This window comes from Carassius auratus, chromosome 10 (genome assembly GCF_003368295.1).
Source record: "Carassius auratus strain Wakin chromosome 10, ASM336829v1, whole genome shotgun sequence".
NCBI lineage: Eukaryota > Metazoa > Chordata > Actinopteri > Cypriniformes > Cyprinidae > Carassius > Carassius auratus.
In genome coordinates, this window is record NC_039252.1 from 14,926,429 (window position 1) to 14,946,066 (window position 19,638).

The 19,638-nt window shown below is 38.3% G+C and overlaps 1 protein-coding gene across 1 annotated transcript in view; it reads left to right on the top strand.

Moving 5' to 3' along the window:
- LOC113109999 (RNA-binding protein Musashi homolog 2-like) overlaps positions 1-11,290 on the top strand; it is a 158,880-nt gene extending 147,590 nt beyond the window's left edge. The window contains exons 12-15 of the mRNA XM_026273967.1: positions 3,417-3,596; positions 6,540-6,694; positions 9,298-9,374; positions 9,468-11,290. Coding sequence (XP_026129752.1) covers positions 3,417-3,596; positions 6,540-6,694; positions 9,298-9,339 — 377 coding nt within the window. The 3' untranslated portion in view covers positions 9,340-9,374; positions 9,468-11,290. The remainder of the gene's footprint in view (positions 1-3,416; positions 3,597-6,539; positions 6,695-9,297; positions 9,375-9,467) is intronic.
- The last annotated feature ends 8,348 nt before the right edge of the window (positions 11,291-19,638 follow it).

The window sequence follows — 19,638 nt, forward strand, 5'->3', positions numbered from 1 at the left end:
TCAAACTTTTTTTTTTTTTTTTTTACATGAAAGGTACATACTGACAAAACTAGTGACTTTTTGGATAAACCTTAGCTATAGTTCAGTTGGAAGATTTTACCAATGCTGCCCCTCGAGCACAAGATCGGAGTCTCCTGGTGCAGTATCGCTTCTCTCTGTGTCTGTTCTGCGCAGTGAGCGGCAGAGAAACAGCACATTCAGCTGGCTGTACTGCAACAGACTTTTTAGTAAATGAGTACAAAACAGCGTTTCCAAGCACCTGTTGATTATTGACTGTTTGGAATGATAAATATGAGCACAGTTTCTCTGTTAATATGCACTTAGTTTGTTACTCAGACGCAGGCAGTGCACTGCATGAGACAAAAAGATTATATAGCCAAAACTGCTGTATAGCCGCTCATGAGTGTAGATTCATGTTGAATTTATCAATATCGTGATTATAAATCAGGATTTAAGGAGTGAAGTGAGAGTGACTCCAGGTTAATGTATTAATGGGTCATAGTCACTAAAATAAAGTAGGGCATTCTAAGTCAATCTACTGCAATATTTCCTCTCTCAATCAGTAGAAAATGTGGTTAACACCCGGTCATGTATAAAAAAAAAAAAAGTCATATCTTGTGAAACCGGTATAATTTTTTGGTCATACCGCCCAGCACTAAGTCAATGCAAGGGGCACTGTTTTCATCTAAAAGTTGATCAAAATTATTCAATTTAAACTTCAATTTGTTTTAATTTACCTAAAGACAGTAGAATAATTCTCTCTTGTTTTGTTTTGTTTTGTTTTGTTTTTCCTGCTAACTTTTTAAAAACTGGAATGCACATTTATGGCACATGCAGTGGTATTGCTGTTCTCATTAACTTGTACGCCCAGACTGCTTTAACAGAGATTTCCAGCTTTAGCATGCTGCCAACTGAATTATCAAGCTTTGGTGATGTGCTGTAATATTGTGTTGTTGATGAAGCACTACAGCAGATGTCCATACCACTAAAACAGCATTCGATTGGTGTTCATTAGCAGATCGTTAATTTGCACACATATTGTGCCGTGCAGACTAAACACATCTCTGCGGCAGGCACCCACATCGTCACAATCCCCCGAGGAGACCCTCGCTGCCTCTCCAACATGCTGCGAGAGAATGTGTTGTTTTAGAAAGATCAGAGGAAAGCTATTATTCCTCTAACTTTGATGTCAGAGCAGCGTTGTCCGATCCCTCTCTGTTTCTCACCTTTGCTCAAGTGAAAGTAAATCATTTGTATGCTCTGAAAAGAAAATGAGCAGAGGAAGATAATCAGGCAGCGGCTGACTCCCAGATGGCTGCTTCTGCTGTCTTGCCATCCAACTGAAGAGCTCTTTTCAGCCTCATTTTATTCATATCCTTTTACACTGATGGCACTATCATTAGAGGCAATCTACCTGAACAATAAAGGTAATTTCCCTGCCTTTATTAGATAAGACCTTCCCCACTGAGCGCCTTGTGCAGCTGAGGGCTAATTGTCCATGTCAGCATAAACAAAGCAGCTGTGTACATCCGTTGTGTGTGTGAATGTCGGCTTTGTGTACTGCCTCTCCCAGTATCCTGTAATCGGCAGAATTAGGCAGATGGAACAGGAAACCACCATTGTGGTGTCCTGGCAATCTGCGACTTGCGGAATGTGTGCGAAAATGCCGCGGGAAGGGGACATTGCACATTCGCCATCCTATGCCCTGCACAGCCATTTAACAATTGGAGGAGTCTGAGTAGAGGTCGACTCTTGTTTGTTGTTAAAGATCTAATTAGAGAGTGCAGAAGAGAGAGCGGAAGCTTGTCTAATTAGCGAGGAGCAGAAAACCCACTTTAAAATTCAAGGACGACTGGCGATTAGAATGCACGTCGAAAAAAATGGATTACGAAAAGAAAAGGGTGTCTGGCCTTTGTTTTGCTGTTGTGGTCTCTTTTTAGTTAAGATCGAGCGTGAAAGACGGTTTAGTCCTGAGTAACAGTAGAGGGTAGGGAGAGAAAGAGCCTAAAGACTGAACAGAAATGTCTAACAGGAAGCCTAGCAGTGACCTGGAACAACCCCAGTGTGTCCCACACAGAACTCTGTAGGAAATGCCACAGACTTCTGCAGAATTTGATTTGTGAGTGTTCAAATCTTTGTTTAAAGGAATGGTTCAGATAAAAATGTAGAAGATAATGAAGATAATGTGAAGAGTGTTTTTACCCATAGAATGTAAGTCATTGTGGTTATAAACAATATTAGACCACAATGACACCCATTGTCTGGATGAAAAAAATAATAATAATACTTCAAAATGTCTTTTGTGTTTCTTAGAATAATTTATTATTATTATTATTATTTTATTTTATTTTTTTTTGCATTTTTGTAATGATGTGAGGGCGAGTAAATTATTTTTGCATTTTGGGGTGAACTGTTCCTTTATAATATGTATTAATATGTTTACGCTTTAAATTCAGCAGTTTCATAGAAATCAGGGTCATATTCATACATCGTGTTTATATGCATACATGTTTTTATACTGTGTGTTCACTGAATCCTACACGTGAAGCTTGAGTTCATTCAGAGATGTAATTGGAATCATTACAGGAATACATTTCCTCAATACGATCCCTCAAGTCACGTATTACAGTAAGCAGGCAGTGTTGGAGTGGTGCCATTCTTCAAACACTTGAGCGTAATTTGACAGGCAGGCGTTTTGCCCACAAACCGCGGACGGTGATGGAAAGTTGCAAAGCTGATGACAGAGAAACTACTTGGAGCTTCAGATTACTCTTGGCAGCTGTTGAGGGCATAATCAGCGCTGTGATGTTCGGCACGGCTCCAGGATGCTCCTGCAGGTCCCAGACCCCAATGAAAAACAAACGTGCAGCAGGGGAGATGCAAGATGAAAAGCCTGTGTGGTGGATCCCAGCTTTCTTTGATTGGATCGTCTTTCTGTTTCTGAAAGGCCAATGAAGACTTTTAATGGCCTCTGTATATCAAACCCATACGTTGGATTGAAAATACCAGCTATAAATGTCAGCATTGCTGGAACCGTCAAATGACGTTCTCTGAGGCGTTCATAATAATCCATTGTAAAGCATCTTCATGTCTGCAAATAATGTCTAACCTCATTGTTTGATGTTTATTTGCCAATGAACATCAAAGGAGCTCTGTTGAACCACATTTTATTCATCACTGTATTCGCCGTATCTAACCTTTTCACTCGTAGGTTTCTTTTTAGACCTTTTCTAGCATCTCTGAGATAGAGTTGTGTAACTACTAACAAATTGAGTATAAGTGTGTATACAGTCATCATTCACCCTCATATTGTTTCCTGTCACACATACGTCACTGCCTCAGTCACTTCATCTTTGTGTATCATAAACGCCTCTTTTCTCAATGATGTCATTCCACCTACTCTGCGTATTTCCCAGGGTTCCCCGATTATGGCTTTTATTCTGGGCCCGGTGACCAGCGGGGTGTCCCCTGCTCCTTTGCCGACTATGCCACCCTGGGGCCCCATGCGGGTCAGATGCTGCAAAGTGAGCACGTCACCTCTACCTGCAACTCACCCTCCCAGCACCACCCAAGCCCGGATCACTATAAGAGCTCAGGTGTGTATGGCATATTTTGTCCTAGACATGTTTTGCTTCTAAAGGCCTTTCCACACTGATCACGATGTGAAAAAATGAGGCGAATCGCAGACGAATACACATTGAAAGCTAAACGATTGTTTGTTTTCTGCAAATTCACACCTGCACTATAGGTGGCACCGACCAGCAATGCATTTTTCCTCTGATATATGCATCTCATAAATGGATTTAACATAATTCGCTGATAAAATATTCAGTATTAAATTAATATAAACAAGGTTCTACACCCGAAACAAACTTATCTGTAATGCTACACTGCTTATATTTGTCCTTTATTGCTATAAAAATACCATGAACTGCATAGAAAACACATTGAAAATATTGTCATAATTATGTCTATTTGCTAATATTTGAAAAATAGTTAATGTGCTCTGATTCATAACACTCACGCACGAATGTTCGCAGTCACGCAGTGCGGGAATGTTCGCAGTCAATGTGGAAGCATCCATAGAAATCTATTGTTCTATTCCAGCACATCATCGCATCCGATATTCATTTAGCTTTTTCATGCTTAGTGTGGAAGGGCCTCAACACTCGTTTCTTCTGATGTGTTGGGAAATACTCCTTCATTTTTTCTCACTCCAAATTTAAATGAGTGTTCAAGCATTTGGGTACACTGCATGCTGAGAGTTGTTCTCCTTCTTAAAACCCTACCATGTGTATCCACTTATGTACTGCAAGTTAAAGTACCAAGAAATCAGTCCTACCTATGTAGAAATATGTACTATACATACTATACATTTGAATCTGTGTCATAAATGAGAAGTAGCTTTGTTAACAGAAATGACATTTTAAAATGTATTTACATCTGCACTTAGTGCTGCCCCTTGTAATCACCTGATCACCAGGTGTAAACTCATGCAACATCTGTATGAAGTGTAATATAGGGTATCATGATACAAATTTGCGTGGTTGATCTCACCAACACAGCCAAATTCACCTGAGCCTGTATTTCCTGTCTCCCACATTGCATATGTATAAATGCAAGTCATTGGAATAAAAGGTTTAGCATGACTGGCTGTTTAGAAAAAATGTAACAGATTTAAAACAATCCTCCAGTCATGGTTTTAATCTGTGGATCAACTGATGCATGTCAAGCCTCATTGTCTTGCCCTGATGAAAGAGGTTGTGAAGATGCGCTTTGTGCTGCCCATCTGCAGTAGTCTCCTAATCATTGTGGCTCCACGGTTTGTGCCTGGCCAGGTGTCATGGATCCTTGAGATTCGGCTCCTTCTGTCCTACTTCTTTTGCCTCATTTCATTTGGCAGCCAAAAGGAAAATGTCGGTAGTTCTCTTGCTTTACACCAGTGATCACGTAGATGTGGGTTTGGACTCGAGCCTAACCTGTGCTCATTCTGAGGCTGCTAACTTTGGATTCAAAGTACAAATTCTAAATCTAAACCCATTCTTGATTGTGTATCATTTAATGGAAAAAACTTTATAATTTTTCTTGTCTTTTTCTATGTGTCATATTATAGTTGGGAACACCATTTCCGTGACTTTAAGATTCTCTGAAGAAAAAAAAACATCCTTTAGCTATATTTTTGTGTTGGCATTGGAATCTTTTACTTCTGCAATGTATGACCTTAATATTGCTTTACAGTATGTGTTTATAACGGTTTGAGATAGAGCTATTAAATACAGGCATGCTACCTGGAATTAAGGTCTGTCCAAATGTCTCATATATACTTGTTGCTGTGGCAACTTGGACAAAGTCAATGCATTGTGGGTTTTTCATGGGTCAATACTGATGCCTTTGCTCAGCAAAAACACTTTATTATCCCGCCAAAGGATGTGCAGAGTGACATCGATTAAAACCCTAACGCTGGGAGTCGGAGCGGGACAGATGAGTCACCTGTGTCTCAGAAACATGCTGCGTAATCACAGGCCGGCAGGTTTAATTAGCATGGGTGCTGCTAAGCTACCAGTCAAAGCCAATAAATGTAAGTCATGTTTAGCTATTAAAGCTAATAGCAGTAACTGTTAGCCCCAGGGTTTAATTTCGAGCATAAATCCTATTCCTGGCAAAGCAAGAGAAAGCACGGCACTCACCTTTACAGAATCCAGCAATTATATGGAATAAAGATTACAGTACACACATAAAATGACTGTGAAAGTGAGAAAGCCATTGCACTCAGATCTCAGAGGCAGCCAGAGAGTTAGTTGATAATGTCTGTCATCATTAACACAATCTATGTGCCTTAACTGAAAACCAGTGTTAAAAAATCTAGTTAAACTAAATATTTATTTATGAACCTTCTGCAGTCAGACTATCTTTGATAGTAATATGATGAATGTGAGGGGGTTTTAGTAAATAGGTATGAGTAAGTCTAATACAAAGGTAAGTACAGTATGTGACGTCCTTACCTTACTTTGTGCCTCGTAAGCATTCTGTCCTCTATCTGGTTTATACCGGTGGTGACAGCAGTCACGGATGTTGGGGGTTTCTCCAGCTCCAGCTGGATTCTGTCACTATGAGGAGAGATGTAAGAAATGAGCAGTCACACAGGAAGCTGGATCTTTACATGCGTGTTCACGCTCACTTGAAATCTCAGCTCACAGCGCAGCAGGAAAGTCTGTTTGTCTCTGCCCTGTCCTTCGATCAGACCTGCTTAATGCACAATGTAGCATGTGGCTGTGTATATATTTTGTAACATTAGCAGTGTCACTGCATTGACTTTTGATCAATTTATTGTATCCTTGCCAAGTAAAATATCAATTGATAATTTATATTGTCAATTACATTAATAAATTAAAATTGTACTGTGCCTAAATGTTTGAACAGTAGTGTACATATTCTGTCCCATGGTACACTCTCTGAAAGAAGCTATATCTCTCCACCTTAGAGGCCATGTTAGTAACTGAAATATGATTTATCAGTAATCTGATGTGTGTCTTGCACAGGTGCTAACCCTCCACGGCCTGGAGGTTTCCCTGGTTCAAACAGTCCTGGACCCGTGGCAGACTTGTATGGCCCCAGCAGTCAGGATTCAGCAGTGGGAAATTACATCAGTGCTGCCAGCCCTCAGCCGGGTTCTGGGTTCAATCACAGTATCGCAGTGAGTAGAGCTCTCTTACACTTCTCAGTCATGCTGATGTGTCCAAGAGATCCGAAAGTACAGAGGAAGTTCTCACTTTGTGTCTTCTGTCCATCATTCTTTTAATTATATTCAACCTACAGCTGAGAAATCAGAGTCTGATTGGCTGTTCCTCCATTGTGGCTCACTTTTTATGGCAAGGGCTTTAGTGTCAGTGCAGCAATTTAGAAATGCAGAGTTGGGGAAAAAAAAGAATATCAGAGGAATTAGTTCCATTCCACATGTTCAAAAATACCCCAATGAGACACAAGTCTCCGTTAGACTGACACTTCATGTCTTGCTGATGTTTTGTTTGGGGAATAAAAGCATCACAAACAGTTCAGAGGAAGCAAAAAGCTGCAGTGGTTGGAAATGGGCAAATTGTCAAAATCAGATGTCCCTGTAACTAGCAGATGCTCTTGACACCGTCTCCAAACAAAAGCCCCTGCGCTGCACAAAACTTGCTTTTAATTGGCTTTTGTCAGGGAGCGCACGGATTCTGTCTGCAGATGTCATGGATGTCAGGTTGCTGCTCGGTGTCAGCACGGATCTCAATTTGAAGAAGAAAGCATTTATAATGAGGTGCCAAACTGAAATTAAATTATTCAACCCGTTCTCACAAATAAGTTGCTTAACCAAATGAAGCACATATTTTGATTTATGCGAGTGTTTGCAGCAGATTTCCACTGCTTTATTGCTAGTGGGTGGTCTGCTTGGAGGCCAGTTTTCATCTGCAGTATATGAAAGGTAAAGCATGTTAGAGATATAGTGCTGGTAGTCTGGTGTCTCAGTGAATGATGAAAGCTTCTGATAAAGTGCTATAATAGTGGTCCATTAGAATTGTGTGGTATATTCAGAGTCTTCTAAAATCATACAGTGGTTGTTGAATTTTGGATTGAGGAACAAAATGTACTCGTTTTCATTGATTCCTGCATGTCTCATAAGCAAAATGAGAAGAGTGAGGATTCAAAAAGAGTGAGGAAATGACAGAATTTCTTTCTTTTGGCTGAACTATTGCTAAACTTCTGAGCCAGTAATGAAGAGGAGTAATTTATGCTCTCTGATCACAACAGGAGCGATGTGGGCGAGTGGATAAAGATCTTAGCTGGTAATTAAAAGGTTTGATTCTACACAGGCTGATCTGTTAACTATGACTGTTAGGCCCTCGAGCAAGACATTTACTTCAGAGACTGCTGCTGTAGTTTGTCACTATTTGAATGAAAATCTCTTATTTTAATGGCTAAATTGGTGAAGAACTGCTCTTAAACAGCTGTTTATTGTGTATAAAGACAACTGACTAATGACAGGAATATTAACTGCTGGTTGGAAACTGAAGTGAGCAGAAACTTGGATCTTTTAGATTTAATTTCTGCCTCCTGGCATCTAAATAAAATGAATTCATAACTTTATTCATCAGCATTAGTGTGTTTCTGACGGAGTGCCGTTTTGTGCTTTGATTAATTCAAATTTTAGTGTGTGTTCATTCAGCTGGACTGATAGATGTGTGTGTGTAGTTCTTGAAGTCTCAGTGCAGAACATTAACGCGGGAAATGACGCAGAACTAAAATGCTCGTCTCCATTTATTTTTCTGACACGTGTCACCAGTTCACCACCTACTGGAACACCCCCGCCCCTCTCTCTCTCTCTCTCTCTCTCATAGTATCAACACACATCCACAATGAAATAAAGTCCTTCCACGCAATCCTTAAAATGAGGAAACCTGGCAGAAAAGCCAATATAAATTTACGAAAGCCTTTCCTTCCTGCCCTCTAAAGCAGCGGGTGTGAGACTGACTTTGATTTATTCGTATGGATTAGACAGATCCGCTCCTACCATGCACACAATAGTCCGATGACAGGCCCGATAAGCGGCTGTGTTTCTCAGAAAAGCTTGTTGACAGGTTGCCGTTTTGCCCTCTAAATCAGCCGTGTGGGTCTGTAAGTTCACAAACGCAGTCTGACAATGGGCAGGATTTGTTTATTCAGGACTGATCAGCGCCACGGAAGAGGAATCAGAACAAATGCTTTTCTTCTTGTGTTTTCCTTATGTCTGAAGGCATCCTAGTTACTCTGATGCAGCTATATCTGTAGCATAATAATTGAAACGGAAGAAGAATCAAACATTTGAAGATACATGGAGATTTGCAAATACTGGAGGCCTATGGCATCACACATAGTAGAAGCTCATATCAATCTGTGTAGTGCCAACAAGAAAATCTTCTAAATGACAGAAATGTATTGGTTGATATTTTTAGGAAGCCTGGACAGTGGTTTCCTGTGCCATGGACAAACCGCATCCAAAACATCTGCTGCTGCCCAACTAGCCATGCTTTATCCTGAGCGGGTCTGCTGTCACTGACAGTCAAAGTGCAGATGTCATTGGCACTTTTATTAGTATCATTTGTGAATAAATGTTCTGTTAAAGTGGAATTCTTGATTCTGTACATGAGACTGAATCTCAGACTCTTCATAAAAGAGAAACGTCTAAATTATTCTGTCTGAATCTGTCAGTGTTAGAGTTAGAATCACTGTTTTCATACTGCTTCAATAATTGTGCTCAGCATCTTACTCATGATCTGCTTTTAGGGTCCTTTGATCGCCACAGCATTTACAAATGGATACCACTGAAAGCTAACGGGACATGCAGCACCATCTCATTGGAGGTATGCATGTTTTTCTCTCATTCTGATTCCTTTTTTTTTTGTGCTGTTCCATTCATAATTTCAACAAGACTACGATTGGTTTTGATTCACCAGAGTTCATCGGGAGGCCCTGAAAAAATAGGCGGAGTCTCTGATTGGTTCGTGTACAGTTGATGTCATAAAGACTTCAAGCACTACAGGTTCTGATTGGTGAATGAACAAGAAAAATAAGATCATCTCAGAAAACTGCTGTAACTGTTATTCAACCCTCATGTCACTGCAGGGCTTCTTCCCATTTTTATTTTCCAAATGCTTTTTTTCTTTCTTAATGCCTTTTAAATGACACCGGCTTTTAGAAAAACACACTTAGATGAGTGAATTTTTCAGTTGCAATTGTCAGTTTTGCGTTTTTTCCCCCTCAATTTTAGTGCCATGTAATTTTTTTTCTTTTTGCGCATATGGACAGACACAGTGCTGAAAGACAGCATTTCATTCATCTGTTGGGGGAAAAAAAAAAGAAAATAATCTTAGTAGTTTTTAATTGTGACGTCTCATTGTTGATCATAATGACTTATTTTTGGGCAATACAGAGGGAGAGGACTCCAATATTTTTATGGTCCTTTTTATATATATATATATCAATATATAAATCTGTGTATTGTTGTTGTCCTTTAGAGAGAGGAAAAAATGTGTGTTGTAACCCCCCACCCCCATTAAAACATGGTGATTTCAAATAAGAGAAAGAAATGTAAATATACATCACTACATATAATCAGTTCAGGCATATTTTTCTGATGCGGTTTCAATGAAAAAAAAAGGGTGAAATTAAAGTAATTGACCGTATGATGGTGAAAAAAAAAAATACGTTGATTTCGTAAATTATTGTATACACTTGAGCTGAATCATTTTACAGGTGTGTTACCAGCATACTCATGCACTTGAAACTTCCCTCGTGCACCGTGGAGTTTCCAAAACACCACTCCCGTCCAAAGCACACTGTGTGTAGTGATCAACGAAAGGACTTTTTCTTCTGTTCTTCACATTCTGACACTTTTATACTCCTGAGAAAAAAAAAGAAACTTACTATGTTACCTGTTGTTGTTAATGTTGTCTAATAGAGGACGTTCCTCTTGATTTTGGAACCTGTCGTGGACTGTACTTGAACGAAACGGTTTATTTCTCTTTTGGCTGAAGAAAGTGAACATTTTTAATTAATCATACCTCAGTCCTGTGAGATTTAATTTATTCAGAGCAGATCAAGTGTACGGAGGAAGCTTTGCACGGTGTACAAAAAGAACGACGGTTTTCTCTTTGCACATGCTAGCTGTCACGAGTGACCTTACAGAGATTTGATGTATGAAAAATTGTTCAGTGAATGTTGCTTTTATTTTTCTGCCCCTGGCGTCCTGAACGCAGGTCGAGAAGAAGCCAAACAAAAAGCAATCTATTACTGGTGCGCTCAAGATTTCATTTCAAGGACATAGCGAACCTTTTATCTGAAATATTGACGTATTTTAATATACAGCCAGTTGAAGACACTGAAAAAAAAAATTGTTGACCTGAAACCCGGAGCTGCTGATTTCTTTCAAGCTGAAAAGCTGTTTTAGGTCAAATGCGCATATATAAATATATATATATATATAAAATGCAGATTTTTAATGTTAAATGATCTGATATGTATATTCTGATGTAAATGTGTCTTTTTTTCCTGCTAAAGATGTAAACTGTTTTGTTTGATGACTTGTTTTACTTGGTGTAGTCTGGTGGCCGGAGGCAAACGTTGGAGCCTCCAAAAGATTTACAGATCCAGTCGCGTAATAATATTTAAACAACTCAAAGAAACCGAGTGAGGAAAGAAAACTATTGTAATGTTCAACTGTCAAAGAAAAATGTAAAAATGAAACATTAAAAATGAAACCAAGATGTTTGTTCACTGATTTCAATTGTGAATGTTTTGTGGTTAGTGATGTTAGTCTCATTTTCTAGATTCTTTTTTACTTTCCTTCATGTGTCATTTAACAACATTTTGAAGGAACTATGAGACCAGCATCTTTTATCCCATCATCTCTAGGTATTGCACTCAACTACATAAACACCTGGAGTTAAGTAATAGGCCACTCAAGGCTGAGTTATAAAGTCAGCTAAAGTAAATGCAGTGCACACTCTATATATGATGATAAAGGACATGTAAATGAGAATGTGATCTCTATGGGTGCTGTCAGTGATGTGCTCAGTAGCTGGTGAATCTATTTATCATCATAGCTGCTACAATTTAATGGATTTTAACAAGAGGTCTGTATTACCTGAAGAGATTGGTCTGTTATCATCCTCATTCATCTCACAGTTTCTCAGCTGGCACTGGACCCCTGACAATGCTGACAGTACCACAAGAGTCTGCACACTACCAGGATCTTGAGCTGTGACAAGAGAGACAAAAGGAAATATTTGTCAATTTCCTGCAAAAAAAAAAACTCCTATAAAACTATATATAAATGTACATCTATGTCAGTTGACTTATATTTGGCCACATTTGTCCTATCAGGTCTGGCTCCAAGGGGGACGTGATCAGGCAGCTGTCTCAACTCACGTCTCTGTCACGCCTGCCTTGTCCTTGTCACAACCAGATCTCTGTCTTCATGCAGCAAATACCAGCAGGTCTTCCATCTACTAAAGACAGGATGTCATGACTCATGTGGTTGAAAAATACCCAAAACACTTCCCTGGTGCTTGGATCTGTCAAAGTTCCTGGGCAGGCTGCAGATGTTGAGCCTTATTTCCTGATATAAACATGATGCTGATCAATTATTAGTCAGCAGACGCACAGTTCATTACTGATGGCGTAAGTCACTGACCTTCTGGCTGAAAGTTGGTTTAAGATTATTTGTCTGGTTCAGTGCTTTCCTGAGCACACAGTTATGATAATTGGATGAATGAAACATTATTTTCAGTGTATTTCAATGTCACTAACGTCTTCTTTATGAGCATAATTCAAACAGCAGCAGTGATTATTTTACGCAGGGCTCCTATTACTGGACTACACAGGTGTAAAACTAAAATAAACATGCAGAAAGTAACTATTTTCCAACACGTCCTCAGAAGCAGTTTCTGATAACTTGTCCATTTCACCAAGTTTAGAGTGTACATTTAGGTCATTTTGACTCCAGTCCCAATGCATATTGGGTCCCCGACAGCACTGCAATGTTCTCCTTTATCTTCCTAAAAAAAGAAACTAAAAATACTGTACCCCTAAGAATTCAAGACCAACCCTCCCAGCTAAGATAAATAATTATTGTGTGAAATGAGACATACATTTTCTCACAAAAGCCCTATAAAACATTAGTGGATATAAAGTGAACAAAACTAAAATATTACAATTACTTTATACAATTCATTCAAAAATAATAATGAATAATAGGACCACAATTTCTTTTGTTCAGATGAGCCTTTCACACACGTGGACCCACATGCAAACTTTTTTTCACAATTGGCTCATTTTGGCTTTCATGGGCTCTATAATAACATTTTCTACCTCATGAATTTTGCTGAATATGAAATGAATATCTTCATAAATGGATATTAAGGCTTTAGCTGTGCTTAGCCGCTGTAGTATAATAGAAAGTCACATTTTGCTTAAGCCGAACAATAACTCCCGGCAAATAATCCGCCGAGGTATAAATCCTAATGCCAAACGTATCTTTATTAGTTTCAGAAATATTTCTTCTGATCGATAGATAAAAATACATGGTTCTCATATATATGCTGTCAAACGCGCCCTATTAAAGTTTCATCTTTTTAGAGTTCACCAAAATACCTGAATGGTATTAACTACAGATGTGAAGCCTATAGAATCATTCATTTAGACGAGATGACAGGTCAAATATATGATTCTGTCAGAGATAAAGATCATTCATCCCGCCGCCAGCTCTCTATTACTGTACACTCGAATAATAGAATTCAAACCGCAAAGGGGCTTGATGAGATTTAATCTCCAATATATGAGAAAACAAACAGCTTGCCTTCATTAAAAGCTAAATATTGTTTTTGCCGTCACATTTACCAATGCTTCCCATCTAGCTTTTCTTGAAATGACACCCAGTCAGCAAAAATTGCTAATCTGCTTTTCATTGATTGTGTTTGTAAAGCACAAAAATATGCACGTAACCAAAAATCGAATGCCTTTCGCATCACATAATGCAATTTATGGAGTACACATCATGTTCTGTGAAAAACAATTCCAAGTGAATGAACTGCTGTGTTTTTAATCAATGCGTTAATAATCATGTCTATACTGTAGAATCCCTGATATGGTTTGTACATCTAGTCCTTGAGTTTCAGTGTTAAAAGTCGCTCTCTGAGCTCATGTGAGATGGTCTCTACAGGCCTGCGGTGCTGGGATTTGCATGTGCAGGTGTCGCGAGAGGGGTTTTCTGTCAGCTCAGCGTGGTTCTGCTCCTGCGGTTTGCGCTCATCGATACATATAAGTTTACAGGCCGCTAACCGCACATATGTGGCCCGCCAGGAGCTCATCTTTAGAGGCGTGTCCGATTCTCTGTGAATATTCATGATGCTCTTTACAGTCAGATCGGCTGCGGCGTGTTTTTACGAGCGGTACAGGTCTGTGGGAGACGAGCAGACCTCCAGCCAACTCGGCTTTAATTAACAGTAATTAAGCATCAGTCTGAAGCTCAGGCTTAATTGGCAATTAACGATATGTTTGATAAGGGTGAGTGTGTCAGGTCTATGTTTAGAACACATTAAGGTAAATAAGCATAAAAGTGCATAGAGACGCGTCCTCAACGCTCACGATACAAACAAACTCTATGAAAGCAGATGGAAGCAGTTTGCAGATTGATTTAGCATAGAGCAGTTTGGTCAGAACTTGCACAGCTGCAAAGCATGCTGGGTAACCGACAGCACTACTGTATTTGTAATTTAAGAACGTGAAATTGCATAGCTCTCAGATGACATAAAAACAATTATTTGATATAATATTAAGAAAAAGTTTGAAACAAACAAAAAATACTGTAAAAAAAAAAGTATTATTGATTATAAGATTATGGGAGTTTTACAATGAAATAGCCTGCAATTTCAGTCTTCAAAATGTGATGTTTAACTTAAGTTAGTTTTACTGGTAATTCTTTCTTTTTTTTACTTGCATTTTCTAAGCAAAAATAGTTTCTACACTACTTTTTGTGTGTGTAGCATAAGCTTGATTACTACATCAAAAAGTTTAATTCTTTATAAGTATTTTTGAAAACTAGCTACTAGCAATTTCTGAGCGAAAATAGCTTATACACCATTTTTTTCAGTTTACGACTAACAACAAAATATAAAAATAAAATACTATGCTAAATGTGTCCAATGTGCAATAAATGTGACAATTTATCTCTGAAATAAATTACATTTTAGATCTAAGCACTCGCAGAAATATAATCTAAAATAAAATATATTATTGATAAACATTTTAAAATGTATTTATAAAATCTAATATTAAATATCTAAATTAATTGATATTTTTGCCTGCCTGATCAAATAACTATACAATTTATTAAAGATTCCTTTTTTTTTTTTTACTTTGTTTTTGAATATGTGTTTTGAAACATTGTAATGAATATGTATTTGAGACCCAGAAACATTGTAAGGACTTTAGTAAAACAGTCCATGTGACATCAGTGGTTCAACGCTACAAGAATACCTTTTTATTCAAATAAAACAAAAATAGCGACTTTATTCAACAATTGTCCTCCAAATCGCATGTTCCACCATTATCAGCAGCACGTAAATAATTCATGCGCGTGGTGCTGCTGACCTAGAACACACATGCACTGAGCCTTGATTACACGCAGAGGAAAGCAATGTTCATGCCTCTTGTTACTCTCCATAATGGCGGAATATGTGATTTGGAGAAGAATTGTTGGATAAAGTTGCTATTTTTGTTTTCTTTGCACAAAAATATATTCTTGTGGCTTTGTAAAATTATGGTTGAACCATTGATGTCACATGGACTGTTTTACTGATGTCCTTACTATGACTCTGGGTCTGGGAACATTTCAGTTCCATTGCAGCCTTTAAGGAGGCTCAGAAAGCTCTCACATTTTCATAAAAATATCATAATTTTGTTCTGAAGATGAATGATGGTCTTACAGGTTTGAAACAACATGAGGGTGAGTAATTAATGACATGTTTAATTTAAGGTGATCTAGCCATTTAAACACTTGAACCAGCTATTCAAGGTTCTTACTAGACGTTCCAGGCAGGTAAGTTAGAGTTAAACTCCACAGAACACTTTCTCTCCTAGAGCAGGTCTGGACTCCAACCCCTGCCTTGCATCAAAATAAATTGTTTTTGGGAAGCAAATGCAATCATAATCTGTCAGTTTATAGCAATACCAAATATTGTGTATTTATTGTATCAATAAACCTAAGTTATCTTGTTATATCTGTCTTTTTTTTGTTAATTTCCATAACCCTAAAACTCAGTGGCCAGTAAGACAATAATGTTTTAATACAAGGTTGTGTTGAGTGCAGTTGTTCTTACCTGTGTTGTGGGCACCAAGAGGGTTTCAGTATTCTTCCAAGGACTCTTCTTCAGTATGCAAACATCTTCATAAGTTTTGCAGTCCGGATCCAGTTTGGCAAAGATTGTTGATTCTAATGGGCCTATGGTAATTCTGTATGCCTCAAATTCTGCACAAATCTGTAAACACACAAAGTGCAATGTGTTACAAAAAAAAAAAAAAATTCAGTGATCAAATTATTAAATGATTTATTTGTGTGAGTGTTGAATAGTGTCATGTTTCCAAAAGGGTGAACCTGATTACATATCTGGAGCATTTGTATAATGTGAACAGCTCAGAGTAGTGTCCGGTTTAAAGTCATTGTATCACCACACCGCCAAATTCATAAACAAAACTTCAAATACTTCCACTGTGCTGAGCCAGGGGTCTCCAAACTCGGTCGACATCTCATGGTTAGACATTTATTGATTATTCAGCTTTTGCAATTAGTTAAAATATACATATTCTAACAAATAAAGGTAATTACTTACACTTTTGAAAGTCATTATTTATTAGTATTATACAATTAATTTATACAAACAAATATATTTGGCACACAAAATTACGTTAGGAATAATAATCTAATGATATAATAAATAATAGCACTGTAGTCCCAGTTTACTTTTAACTTACTTGCATCGGAGTATTTTTGCAGTACTTTGTTCATTATTAGGTAAAGGATCGTAATACTTCGTCCACAACAATATTTAATGAGGTTAAAGCTGCGGTAGGGAACTTTTGACGCTCTTCCGGTTAATAAACAGAACTGCTTGTGTCTTGCGGAAGAACATTGTAGCCGGAACTACTTCTCTCTGTTTATGTCTATGAAGAATCACAAAGGTACTGGGTTACTCCGCCGCGGTATCCCCGAAGCAATCTAAAATAGTCCGAATATAAACACTTATTATAGGTGCACCCTAGTGATTCAGGACAAGCTAAAAACACGGTTTGGAAAATGGATTCATGGTGTACTCGCTTATTATATACATTTTTCTACATTTTGAACACAAACAAAGTTACGGAACGCAGTTCTGATTGGTTATTTTTTACCGGGAGCGACGGAGTTTCTGCAAATGGCAATAGGACCACTGGGAGGAGCCAGAGGAGCTTTTTTTTTCACAGATTATCGGTCTCATATTCTACTGTCAGGACATAATGAGAGGTTTAACAAATATGTAAAAAATATATTTTTACAAAAGTTCCCTACAGCACCTTTAACTTATAACGTTACGTACCCAACTTGTGGTGAGTCTGCACGAGCTCAACAAGCTTGTTTGCTTTACGGCCGCTTTAAATATAAAATAAGCATTCGATCTACGCCAGAGCGTCTGAGCGCTCACGAATCTTTCTGCAGCGTGGTGAGCAGAGCGGTAAGAGCGATTTTTGACGCTCTCGACGCCGGCGGTGTGAACGCAGTAACGTTACTCAAAAACATTTACCGAGACAATTTGTTTTACTGTCGACGTTGTCGATAATGTCGACTAATTGTTTCAGCCCTAGTACTAAAGTAAATACGTTACAGGGAGTCGTGCGCTTTCACATCTCCCAACCGCTCAAAATCATCTATTAACGGTGCAATTAACCGATTCCACATTATTAGACTGCAAAACAAAAGTACCCCGAAACAGAAACTCTAAGAGAAATTAAAGACTTTGACTTAACACAAGAAAAGCTAGATTTTCTTACCTGACTGGTACTTCTTGCTCTCCTCCACGCCATCATCAGCAAATGCGTTGGAAATCGTCACTTCCGGTTTTTTTTTTTTTTGAATGACGATATTAAACCATTAACGTTAGTTTAACGATTGATAATTAAGTAAAAATTAAAATAAAATAAAAAATGTTTAAATTGGTTAAGCACAATACAGTAGTGGTTTGGCGGAAAACTAAATATATTTTTGTTTTTTTAACAAAACATTTGTGTAAAAAAAGTGCCACAAAACCATTTTTGAGTGTATGTTTGTACTGAAAACTGAAAAAAGCATATCAAATATAATAATTATATTTTATACTTATATATTACATATAAACATTTACATCTTGTAGGAATAAAAGGTCAGGTCAAGCTCATTGTATTGTATTATACATCATTTACACAGGCCGTGTTCTGCAACAGTGGGTCGTCCAGATGTTCCTCACATACAGAAAAGCAACAGTGTGCATACACACGACATACTACTAACTTTCAGAAATAGCAGTAAGTCATTCCGAACACCCAGCGATGAGATCATTTCCTCCTCGTGCAGGCGAAGGGAAGTGTTGGAGTAGATCTGCTGTGGAGGGGGCCGTCTCGCGGTGGGCTAATTGACATGACATATTGACAGGCACTCTTCTGCGTCTGGGGACTCCGGCGCCTGCACAGCCTTCCACATCTCTAATAATCACTGATTAAAAAGCAGTTAAGAGCCTGTGAAGATCAAAATGTGCATTAACCAAACGACCTTCTGGGAGGGAAAAACAGCCGTGCTGGCGGAGAGAAGTGATGGCAGAAGTTCTCCGGGAAAACGTCTGCCTCTCCCAAACCACGGCACGGTTATCAAGAGATGAGATGTTTCTAAAACGTGCTTGGCTAATATCCTCTTTTTGCCCAGATTCACATTACCTTTATTGAGTTGACACAGGTTTGTTTATGAGCGGTTTCATTGGCTATGCAGCTGCGCCATGCGGCCAAATAACCTTTGAGTTCTGGCTGATCTAATATAATTACATTTTTCCAGTTCATCCTTGACCCCATTCCAATGAAATAATTAAGGTCTCATAACAGTTTAATTTGAAAAAGTTATGCTCTCTCCAAAGCTTTTACGCTCACTGTAGCACGTGTTGGATCGGTTAATATAACAGCTTCGGTGTAATCATTACACAAAATCAGTGTTTGAGCACCCATTTGGTCATTATTTTTGCAGTCTGGTGCCAAATGACAATAGTGCTTTTAAATATCATCAGATCTGACAGATGTGCAAGGTGCTTTTCTTTAAATATTAATTCTGAATGTACAGTGTTGTCTATAATAAGCCTAATCCACTAAACTACTCAGACACAACATTCCCATCTTTCTTTCCTTCCAATCCATCTCTTTTTTACATTACATGATGCCGTGCTGAACTTCCAAAGCGAGCTTCCAGCTCATTCATTACTGTTATCAGCCTGAACGATTTCTCTCTTCCCAATCAATAGCTTCCTCAGAGCAAACGCGACACGGAACACACACGGGAAGCAGCAAGAGCATCAATCACGCATCACGACTGCAGAAAGTTCAAAGCAGCCCTGAAGCAGATGCGATCCACTTTACTCTCCTGATAATAAAAATGCTTCATAGGTTAGTTTAGCAAGCCTGACGCTTATTCTGCTGAGTTAATTTTGTATTGAGACATCAAATAAATCCTCAGTGGCGTTGCAATGTTAATTGCCGCTTATTAGGAATGTGTAAAACTACATATTTTCAATGTTCAGTATGTGTAAAGATAACCCTCTATTATTAGTGTTTACCAAACCCCAATTTAGTCACATCTCTTAGGGTTCAGTTAACAAAGCACACATTATTGTGCTCAAAACAGCTGGATGAAAAAGTCTTAAAACATAACATTTACAGTACAAGATGAAAAAAAAAAACACATTGCTTTTGTATGTACTCTTATATGAAATAGAATTCTAAAAGAGTTTTTTTCACATGCTATACAACCACCATTTTAGGTTCCTCTAAGAACCTTTCAGTGAACAGTTTGCAAAATAA